Below are 11945 nucleotides of genomic sequence, written 5' to 3'. Positions count from 1 at the left end.
TCACTCTGACTTGGAAGACAGGGCAAACCTAAGTTTTAAGAGGCCTCTTGGAATTTTGTAACATAATGCATACAAAATGTTATAGGGATGAATGTAAAATGGATTTTCCGTAAGTATATGCTCCATTTATAAGGGAGTTTTATTTTGTTTCATGGATCTGGGTCCAGTAAATAATATAGCAGGTGTTTATGGTTAAATGTCAGTTTAATTCATTGACTGGGGATTTAAAGACCACCCTTCTTGAAAGAAGTCTCTATGCAAGGTTTTCAGCCACCAACTAGAGATCGTTCTGTGCTCCTGAAGACCTGGCTGAAGTTTCTAGATTGTTGCAGCTGAGGCCAAGAGGGAGGGAAGATTCAGTAGCAAGAAATAACATGTGGCAATACGGGAATGCTTAGTTTTTAATGAGTACATTTCTGGCCAAAAACTGTGAATCACCTACCTAAGCACCGAGCCTGCTTCAGCAAAGACTTCAGTCAGAGAGAGGATTGATTGGGTCATTGTGAATCAGTACATTTCTTGTTTTAGGTGTGAGAAGTATTTGTCCGAAAACCCATGCCTGATCTAAGTGACCTGAAGGAGTTAATGTACTTTCTGAAGCATTTACTGTGTGAACTGGGGGAAGAGCTGGGAGTAAAAACATCATTGTTCTGAGGTAGCAGCTTATTAGTTTCTGTCACCTTTCATTCATATTGTACTTCCCATCCCACAGCCCTTTAAGCAATGAATAATCCCCAGAGAGTTTCTGCTCCAAGAAAACCTACGTTTTTAATCTCTTTTCTTCACTTTATCTTACTCTGAAAAAGAATAGAGGCTAATATCTTATGTCTCCTTAGGAGCTGAGTAAATGGAGTTTTCTTGCAATTACATACTTGTGGCTCATAGCTGTGTCCCTCATGGTTAAGGCCACTAGCAGTCCAACTACCTGGGATGTGGGGTTTCATCGTAGCGCTCTCACATTCTTTGGGTTAGCCATTCAAGGATATACAACATGACAAAGCTTCCTCCTTCCAGTGAAAATACCGTATGTTACATGTATGTCTGTCTGTTTAATTTGGTAGAGTGGACCTCTGTCCCCACCAAGTAAAATTTTGAGACCATAGAAATTTTAAATTCTATGGGACTTAGAGACAGTGTAATCCAAATCTCTTCTTTTACCCACATTTTTCCGAGGTCCCACTGTTAGTAAATGGCTGTGACTAGAACATTCACTAGTGACAGTGAGAAGATGAGATACCATCACTCCGAGCCCACAGTTGGTTTCCATTCCTACCATTTCTTCCTTGCAGATTCCAAGTCAAAAGGAAATGATCCCACACTTGTGAAGGGGCAGTAACCATGGTAACATATACACACTCAAGTCTCCATACTCCATCAGATTTTTCTGCAGACTGGGCCACTGCAAGGAGTAACAAGGGAACTGAACTGAGGGGAACGAGGACTCCAGACCTGAATCTACCTTTCACACAGACACTGAAGCACAGGTTAATACTGGTGCCAAGGAGCTAGGGCACTGAACCCCTGAGTCCTAGAGAGGAAGACAGCTGTGGGAACCGTATAGTGCCGGGATCTGAATTTCAGTCACAACATTTTGACTGCAATCCTAAAGTAGTACTTTCTGCTTCAGAGAGATCACATGTTGCCTCAGTTAAAAAGGTTGTTCTAACTATTAACTCGGGCTTGGCAAGCACGCTCTGTACCTTGCCTTCTCGATCTCTGTCTTAGGAGGCTGGACTAAGATGGAAGCCACATGGCTCAATTTCCTTTTGTTCTGTGGCACTCAGGTGGTCTGTAGTAGCAGCATGCACAAGCCTGGGACCCGGGAACAGGGGTAGCCAGTGAAAGCCTTTGTGGTGCAGAGCACTGCTCCATCAGAACCCAGCATTTGTACTGGGTTTGCAGCCAGCAGTCTTGCTGATAAATAAGTTAGCTGTTTTTAAATCTCATAAGGAAGATGCACTGCAGATTTTTAGAAAGAACTCCTGATACTAGTACTTGATGTTCCAGCCCAGCCTTTGTATTGCAATGCATAATAATAGTGAGTCCAGAACATAAGGAGCACAGGGCACTACACAAAACAGTATACCTCACAACCAAGCAAGACATAAGAAATAGCAGAAATGACACTCCTCATCCTGAAATATTAGAACTTCAGTGCTCAAATGGCCTATCAAAGGACCCATAAGTCTCTAACTCTTTCTTTCTGGTGGGGAAAAGGCCCATATTATAACCATGGACAAAAATTTCATTTGTCAGGCTGATAGTCTAGAAGTCTAAATGGTGCAGTGTTTCATTTATATCTCAACAAAGACGTGATTGAATGAATATAGTATGAAAAATGATGCTAATATACGAGAACATTACCTAGATACAACAGACTACTGTTAAAACCAAATTAACAAAATTAATGTAATTTTCATTAACAATCCCTACCATTGATTAAGCCCTCATATACCAAGTTACAGATGCCATTTCTAATCCTTATAGTAAGCATAACAGGTAGATATTATTAATCCTCATGTATACAGATGAGGGACCAGGTGAATAGAGAGGATATTACACAGCCAGATTGTGGCCAAGCTAGTATTTATTCTCCCCCTGTGCCCGGCCAGTGTCTACTCACCCTTTAGGTCTTAGGTGAACAATGTTGAAGAGCATGTAACTTAGACTGAGCAAATGAGAGAAGCCTTCCTGGATGGAAAATGCATGGTGATCACCACATCACAATTTCAGTGTCAGGACGTGTGCTGTCACATGTATACGTAGCACATACCCTCCCCCCGCAAATTACCAAAATCATCTGGTGACTTGCTCTAGGAGCACACCACCATTTATTGTGTGATTAGCAAGGACCTACTTCTTATCTTGTTTATGCTGAAAAAGTGAGAGAGCTATTATTCATGCCAGCCCTGCCAGTCGTAGAGAGTGTGGGACTACTTCCCATCACTGCTTTGCTTCCCTTCCCTGCTGCTCGTTACTTCAAGTCCACAGGATTGGGAAAGGCTAAGTGTAATCTGTTTCTGGAGGAGGACTTTTCTTTTCTGGCAGTTCACCAAAGGACATGTTTTGGGGGTGGTCCACCACCTGTATGACAGAAAGAGCTCAGAATTCCAATAACATGCATAACCACGAATGACCACAAAGTGCTTTTGCTTGAAGGGAGTAGAAATAAACAGTTATCACAAAGTATCATGAAAAAAGTGCCAGTCACTTCAGGTACTAATTATCCAGTATATTTTTGCTGCAGCTCTTTACTCTGACTTTAAACCATTTAAATGCACGTTAGCGCCTTCATCAGATGATAAATAACGAGCATTTCAGGAAAGTCAGCCGACAGAGTTCTTGCTAAACATCTCTGTCTTGTTAGCTATTAAGTTTGAAATTCTTCCTTCAGCTTAGGTTTGAGACTTCTGCGGATTGGTTCTCCACACCCTTATAGCCTTCTTTCACCAGAAATAACTGAGGACTGTCTTTGAAAGTAAACATGCACAGAGTAAATGGAGCCGAAGTGCACACAGTTCCTAGTTGTCACCTCTGCTGCTTTAGCTTTGTGGAATTCATTATTACAAGTGTTCATTTGTTTGTTTTGAGAGGAAGAGCACACACACGTGCACACCAGTGAGGGGTGGGCAGAGAGAGAGGGAGAATCTCAAGCAGGCTACACCCTCAGCTCAAAGCCCCATGATGGGAGTTGGAGGGGTGGGCTAGATCTCATGACAGTGAGATCATGACCTGAGCCAAAATCAAGAGCTGGCGGCTCAGCCCACTGAGCCACCCAGGAGCCCCATAAGTTTTGCATTTACTTCACTTATTTATTACATTTCTCTGCATTTGTCTACACTTTTCAGATTTTTGGAATAGAGCATGAAATGTCTACTCACTACTTCTGCAAAGGACAACAGTCTGTACTAGCCCAGTTTTCATTCTAGTTAGTATATGACCTCATTACTTAATTCACGTCTAAGAAGGGTCAGTTCCCACAGTAAAAGTCAATCATCCTCTACCTCTGAGATTGGTATGAAGTAGTGCATTAACTGAAAATAAGATGCTGAATTTTTCTTTTAGTAGATTAAGTATCTGAGATGAAAAATCAACTTTGACCAAAGGCATGAAATAAAATTAAGGTAATTAGGGATACATTACTGGAAATTCCACAGTAGTCTTTCTTTGAACAAGTGCTTTCACTTCTCTGAGCCACAGTTCTTGTAAGATAGAGATAATCCTTTTTTACTAGCAGGTGGGGCTGAGCACCTTGAATAAACTATTGTGAATTAACATTTTGCACAGTGACCTGAAACATGTCCAGATGTCAGTAAATGACAACTGCTGCTATTGTTATTGGTGATATTGCCCTATATTGTCACAGCCATAGATTCCAAGTGCCTAAATCTTTATTTCATAATATAGTGTGTTTTGAAAAGACAGGAAATACTTTGCTGGGTGATTTCTTATTCTCTATCTCAATCTTAAAAACATTGAATTATAATATATAAAAAATTTGATAGCCCTTCAAAGTTANGGTACACGTGCTCCTATGCATCAGCATTTCTGTATCCTTTGGGTAAATTCCTAGCAGTAAGCATCTGACTCTTAATTTCAGCTCAAGTCACGTTCTCATGGTTTTTGAGTTTAAGCCCCATGTCAGCACAGAGCCTCCTTGGGATTTTTTTTCCTCTCTCTCTCTGTGCCCCTCCCCTGCTTGTGTTCACTCACTCGCTCTCAAAATAAATAAATAAACTTTTAAAAAAGTTATTTGAAATGTCAAAACAGTATTGGGACTGCCATGGTAGCAAGTTTGGAATCCTTTCCTTCATCAGAGGCTTCCCCTTGCCCCAGCATTCCTCTTGTATACACAGGAACTGTTGATATCAAATATGCTTCTATCTCTGAATAGGCAGTGAGCGTATGTGGACATTACTCAGTGTGTTATACACAAGATGAACTTTACATCTGCCTAACTCAGTGGTTCTCAGCAGGAGCCTATGTTCCACCCAGAGGACATTTGGCAAAGTCTAGAGATATGTTTTGGATGTCATAACCTGGCGGAGGAGGGAAAGGAAGCGGAGGAAATTATGCTATTGGCATCTAGTGGGTAGAAGGAAGGAATGCTGCAACATATCCTACAATGCACAAGATAAACTCCTACAGAGAATTACCCGGCACAAAATGTCAATGGTGTCAAGGCTGAGGAACCCTGATCTAACCCAAAGAAGCACTCCTCCGTTAACTAAAGAATCATTCCACATTAGATCTTGAAGTTAGTTATTTGAATTCTCTCATAAAAGTAGCTTAATTTATTATGGCTCACTTTCCAAATTGATCATGTCAAGGGTCAGCCTGATAACTAACCACCATTTATAGTTTTTCTTGGATTAGTTGTGCTCCATTTGTGATATGAGCTCAGAGTGCTTTAGTCTTAGCTGTGAAAAGACCCTTCAGGATCCATCTCAGATAAGAATGGTAGCTGAGATTCCCAAAATGGAAGTCATTTATATGAAGCCAGCATAGGGTACCCTTGTCTTGGAAAACCTTACCTGTAGCTGTTCTCGGAAAGACTTGCTAGCCTGCATGGAATTACTTGGCACTAAAAATTAAGATCACCAGATCAAGTTAGCTGGAGGGTCAGATGTTTCCTTTGCCAGGAAATGAAAAGACAGTAGGTAATCTTTTCATATATTATTTATACCTTTCAGCAAAGCATAACTCCAGGCTGTGAATGGCATAGCCTTACACCCCCACCTTCCCGAGCTGAAAGCTGAACTAAGCCTGTATTATCCCAGGCCACCTTTGCTCCACATGATGTAGGAACTAGCTTGTTAGAGCTGCCCTGGTAGCCTCTGAAGAGGTCTCTTGGGAGGATTGGGGGAGTGGTTCATAAGAGCCCTTGCAGTTTGCAGTGTTTATAACCAGAGTCTTTGTAGTGATTTCCAGGAGCCGTCATCTACTGCAGAAGCCCCGTAACAGGTGCAGCCATGGAACACTGAACTTGTTTTCAATTATGTTTTATACAAGGCATGGACCCTTTCTTTTCAGTGGTCTGTATTTCACATATTGGAAAATAAGTACCACATTTATAGACACCTACACACACGTGCATTAGTTCTTAATTGAAGACTGTCAATTCAATGTGATACTCATTCAAGTGAATCTTGGACTTCATTTATGTTTGCCTAAACATTTATTAGAACTCTTACCACATGAAAATTTTTTAATTTATTTTAATTTTTTAAATGTTTATTTATTTTTGAGAGAGACAGAGTGTGAGCAGGGTAGAGGCAGAGAGAGAGAGGGAGACACAGAATCTGAAGCAGGCTCCCCTCTCTCCCTGCCCCTCCCTCACTTGCTCTCTCTCAAAAGAAATAAATAAACTTTTAAAAAATGGAAAGAAAAGAACCTACTTATTTTAGCCAATTGAAATCTCCTCCTTAAGAAACAAGAGCCTAAATACCTCACTGGGATTGTGAACAGAGTTTTAATCGTTTCTTACCACCCCCTGCGGACATAGACAAACCGTGCATCAGCTTATTTACGCACTCACAGAAAGGTATCTCCAAAGAAAAAGAAATCCTTATCTTTGAATAAGTAATTTGGGGAAAATTCTAAGAGCTTAGTATTTGGGCATAATTTTAATTTCTAATGCTCCATGATCCTCAGGAAAAGCTGGAGAAATTTAGGATTGGAGTAGGTATGGTGTTTGAAGGAAGCTGTAATCACAGTATCTTTGTAGGTTGTGTCCCCACTTTCCTTGTGATTCTTTAGTTCCAGAATGTGTCAATGCTTTTCATTTCTATACAGCAGTAATGTGGTCAGAAGTTGTTTGCAGGAGCCATAGTTCTGATCTAGTGCAGTACCCTGGCTAGACACTGAGCCACTGTGACTCCCACAGGTTTCCCTGTAGCCCTAGGAGGCTGTTGATCTGCTTGTCTCATCACTGGGCAGTCTACCTGACACTGTCCTGCTGACAGGACATTGTAGTGTCTGCAGCGACTTCCCCCTCCATGTGAGCACAGTGGTACCAGGTCACCTACCATCCTGGCTTGGGACCAAGGTTATGGCTTCTCCCAGAGAATGTTGGCAGGACGGGAAATTTCTGGAACTATGTCCCTGTAGAAGAACTATCCTGAAAAGGAGGTTTTTCTCATTACCTTGATTCTCTTACATGCATTAATCTTTTCAGTTAATTTATGCTTGTCTGACTTGAGAAAACTCAGGAAATGGGACATAGATTACATTCATTTTGAATTTTGACAGATGACCCTGTATCAGCCTTCCAAAGGTTTTACCAACCTGACTCCCCTCTGCCACATGTGTAAGCATCCCTTTCCCCATTCTCTCAGCAACGTAATGTATAATCAGTACCTTCCCTCTTTTTCTGGCTCTCTGAAAGGTTACAGAGTTATGTTTTGGGGGCACCTGGGCAGCTCAGTCAGTTAAGCATCTGACTTTGGCTCAGGTCATGATCTCATGGTTTGTGAGTTCAAGCCCTGCATTGGGCTCTGTGCTAACAGCTCAGAGCCTACTTGGAATTCTTTCTCTCTCTCTCTCGCTCTCTCGCTCTCTAACTCTCTCTCCTTCTGCTCCTCCCCTACTCTTTCTCTCTCTTTCTCAAAGTAAATAAAGTTTTTAAAAAGTTATGTCCTTAAAAAAATTAAACTTTTGAATTCAACTATAATTTAATCATTAGTGGTTTCTAACAGTCACTTCATATTTCTTTTTTCGGTGACTTATCCATTCATATCCTTTTCCCATTTTTTGGAGTGAGTTTTGATTTATAGGAGTCTTTATGTTTTATACCTATTAAGCATTTGTTTATCTGTCAAATATTCAGAATTTCTCCCACTCTGTCATTTGCTTTTACTTTTACTTAGTATGACATATATTACAGTGTAAAAATTTTACTTGCAGAGAAATCTAATCTATTAATGTTTTCCTTTATAGTTTCCTTAAAAAGGCCTTCCTATCCCCAGTTTGTAAAAATGTCTTTATATCCTCTATTAATTTTATACTTTTAAAAAATATTCTTTAAAAAAAAAAATATTCTTTAATGTTTATTTTGAGAGANGTTTTCCTTTATAGTTTCCTTAAAAAGGCCTTCCTATCCCCAGTTTGTAAAAATGTCTTTATATCCTCTATTAATTTTATACTTTTAAAAAATATTCTTTAATGTTTATTTTGAGAGAGAGAGAGAGATCATGTAAGCTGGGGTGGGGGGAAGAGAGAGAGGGAAAGAGAGAATCCCAAGGAGGAGCCAGGAGATCATGACCTGAGCCAATATCAAGAGTCTGACACTTAACCAAGTGAGCTACCCAGGCACCCCTAATTTTATACTTTTAATTTACATTTAGATCTCCAGAATACTTGGAATTTATTTTTATGTACCACATCAAATAGGAATGTAACTTTATTTTTCTTTTAAATGAATGGTCAGTTATCCCAATATTCTTTCCCTGCTGATTTGAAATATCTTCCTTATTTTTAAAATTCCCACACTTACCAGCTTCTGATTCTGGTCTTTCTGATGGTCTTCACTGATTTAATCAGGGGTCAAAGAAGATTTCTCAGGGAGCGAGGTGAGAGCGAGGTGGTGTCTGAACCAGGCTAAGTATGAGTGAGGTAAGCCTTGGAGGGGGGAGGGAGGAGAGCTTTCCAGTCAGAGAGGAAACCTGTAGGAAAGTCCTATGGCAGCTGTAAGAAATGAAGTAAGGTCTGTTTGTCGGAAGTCCTGTAGGGTGAGGGGTTCCTGTTCTCCCACAGGATAAATACAAAGATCTTGAACATTCCGACCCTGCATTCCTCTCCGGCCCTGACCCTGCCCCAGCCCTTCTTGGTTTCGGAGGTGGTTTGTCAGCTGCAGCAGCACAGCCTGGCTTCCCCTCGTGTGCCGCCTGCACCACCCAGCCCACCCTCACCGGGCCCAGTACCCCTCACCTCTCCGAGAAGCTGGTGCTTCACCCCACTGCCCTCGGCCAGCACCTTTGCACCTTTGCCGTGTGTTGCCATCTGCGTCCCTCCTTGGGCCGGGTGGTTTTCTCAGTTGGGGACCTTGTCTAACTCATCTCTGTATTCGCACAGTCGAGCACGGAACCTGCTGCAAACGCAATTTACTCCGTAATGTTTGTTGACTAAACGCTTGAACAAGATTTAAAAAAAGATCACTGCCCTTCTAAAAATGTCAGCTTTGTGTGAGTGAGTGTGTGTGTGTGTGTGTGTGTGTGTGCAGCATAATATACACCCTGCAGTACAGCTAAGAAATAACATCTGTTAGCCTTTCTCCTTGCAATGGAGGTTGTCACCACACTACTACTTTTGTTCCCACGTGGGAGGTTTTCACATGTGATTCTTGCGCCTGGAGTTTCTCGGGGAGACTGTGACAGATTCCTGGGCAAACTCTAGCAGCCCTTCTCCTACTGCATGTGTCAGTATTTTAATGTGAAGCCTTCAGGCTTCTAGGGTCACCTTCTAGGACCAGTGTGGATGACAGGAGGTGGGCGAAGGGCTTTCGAAAAGGGGGCTACAATCTGAGCAAGGCACAGGGCATGTATCAGTGAACCACTGTCAAGGGCGTTAGGGAAACATTTTACACATAATCTTTGGTAATATAGTCAGAAAGTCACGGTTAAACATCTGCCTCCTTATTTCCTCCAAAATCGTTTCATGTAGAACTGACTTGGCATCAGCTGCTGACATTTTGGGTTTTTATTTGTGCTAAAGTGATGCGGCTTAATGAAAATTCAGCACATAACTTTGACGTGCCCAGTTACCATCTAAAATACATGAGAACAGCACTGCATACCCACTTCAGGCAGAGCGCTGATGGTTTCCTGTGACAGTAATTGCAGGTGTTCTTGTTTCCTTAAGTAAAGTTAAAGCTAAAGCCAGAACCTTTCCAGAATGCATCTCAGGGCAAGATATTTGTAGGCCAAGGCGAATGGCAACATGCAGCACAGAAAACGTTCTCAAGATGATCCCGGCTGGATGGGTTCCATATGGAGATTCTTCGTGAGCCGGGGCCTGGAGCTGATGTGGGAGGACCACAAAGTGTGATCTCTGCCGTCTTTGTGTTTTCAGGGCTGCCTCTGGTCATAGAACACGCAGAAATCTTTATTTTTCACTAAGCAGAGGTCAAGGTGAGACTGAGAGGAAATGTGTAGAGTTTTAGTATCAGCCTTTAAAAAAGAAGTGATACAGATTTACATCATCTTTGAGGTGGTGATCTTAGCTCCTGTGACATTATAGTCTTTGGAAGGTGTGTGTGTGTGTGGTGTGTGTTGGCTACCAAAGACTTGCTTTGTGACCCATAACATTTAGAATACAGTGATCACTAGAATTACTATTTAGGTATGAAGAGAAGCTGAGACCATCAGATGTCTGTCTTCTTAGTTTAGTGGTCTTTTCTGCCCTTCTTCTGCTACCCCCAGGTTCAGACTACTTTGGAGGTAATTCCTCCGTAAATGGAGTGGCCATGGGAGGTTAGGAGGTAAACAATTTGACCCTAAGCATTCCCCATACAAATAACCTTACCTCACCTTCTTCCATCCTAATTCCTGTTATATTTGCCAACAAAAGAAAGAAGGTAAATTTGAGAAACTCCTACAAGTACCGTCTGTAATTCTCTGGAACCAAATACCTTCCATATCCATAATAAGCTTTCAGTCAACTCGAGTTTTCCTACGCCTGCTGTAGTCCACTTTTATGAAACATGCACATGTTAAAAAAATACAAACTGATAGGAGGATTAGGAGGAACTTAACGGAGGACTGTGGGGGAGAAGGGGAAAAATAGTGGGGGAGAGAGAGGGAGGCAAACCATGAGAGACTCTTGAATGCTGAGAACAAACTAAGGGCTGATGGGGAGGAGGGGAAGGAGGGTAATGGGCATGGAGGAGGGCACTTGTGGGGATGAGCACTGGGTGTTATATGGAAACCAGCTTCACAATAAACTATTTAAAAATATATATATAAACTGATAATACATTGACTCCCTTGCCCCAGATTATTTCTACATTTGGATATATCTGCAGCTGAAGTATCAAAAGCCATGTTCGGGGAATGAAAGGGGTGGAAGGCTTCCCCCTGCCCAATCTAAATGAGAGATTTCACAGACTGGGTGCTTAGGTTTGTCTGTTGATACACATTCATAAGAAACTGAAAATTCACTAGATTTCCCAAACCAGTGTTTTCTACTCTTGGGGAAAAGACACTGGCCGAATTGTTAGAAAAGGGTTACTCAGGGACACCAGGAACCACTCTTCACAGACGTTCTTTCAGAAAGCAAAGTAATAGGACAGCATCTACGAGAGTCGTCCTGCCAGACCCAGCATGCCTAGCAAGTAGGAGGAACCACAGGTCCCCAGAAGGCACCTCATCGCTCCACCTAGCTTTCTTAAGGATATTCCTTGCAGCAGAAGATGCTGGAATAAAGAAGGCCTTCTCTTGCTTCAACCCATAATCTTTGAGACTGTACTCACTTATGTGTTCACAGGTTTAAAAAGGCGGTGTGGCGGGGGGGGGCATGTGGCTTGTTTCCTTTGGGAAATATCAGACCTTGAAATAGAATTAAAAGTCACTGCCAAAAGGGGAAGAAACAAGTAAAAGTATAATTCGATAATAGATACTTAAAAGGAAAGCTCCGTGTTGCATCGCTCCATCTCTCAGGAGAGGTTCCTCAAGTTGGCTTGTGGAGCTAGAGTGCTTTTATGGAGAGATATCTGCCTGTCTGCTCCTCAGAGCTCCCAAGAGAACTGTCCTGGACCCTTCTTTCTCTACAGGACAGTATAGGGAGGTCATAAGCTTTCAGAAAGGCTCAGACCCAAGACTTGGAAGCCACACCTCTAATGACCTGTGGGTACAGAGTCAGATGAAGAATTAATCCCAACAAAAGAGTTTCTCACCTGATTCAGAACCTCATCCCCAGGGCAACACTAGATACTTTCCAGGCCAGAGAAG

The 11945-nt window shown here is 41.9% G+C and overlaps 1 protein-coding gene across 3 annotated transcripts in view; it reads left to right on the top strand.

The window, feature by feature from the left end:
* MFAP3L (microfibril associated protein 3 like) overlaps nt 1-11945 on the top strand; it is a 42396-nt gene that overhangs the window by 21068 nt on the left and 9383 nt on the right. The window contains exon 1 of one of the 3 annotated variants that reach the window (XM_077773798.1): nt 60-109. The exons of the other annotated variants lie outside the window; for them this stretch is intronic. Within the exon in view, the coding sequence (XP_077629924.1) occupies nt 88-109 (22 nt within the window). The 5' untranslated portion in view covers nt 60-87. Of the gene's footprint in view, nt 1-59; nt 110-11945 lie in introns of those variants that run through there. 3 annotated transcript variants of the gene reach the window in all.

This window comes from Crocuta crocuta, unplaced genomic scaffold (genome assembly GCF_008692635.1).
Source record: "Crocuta crocuta isolate KB4526 unplaced genomic scaffold, BGI_CrCroc_1.0 scaffold429, whole genome shotgun sequence".
Taxonomy (NCBI): Eukaryota; Metazoa; Chordata; class Mammalia; order Carnivora; family Hyaenidae; genus Crocuta; species Crocuta crocuta.
Note: the sequence above shows the minus strand (reverse complement) of the source record. Positions and strands in the feature narration are given on the sequence as shown.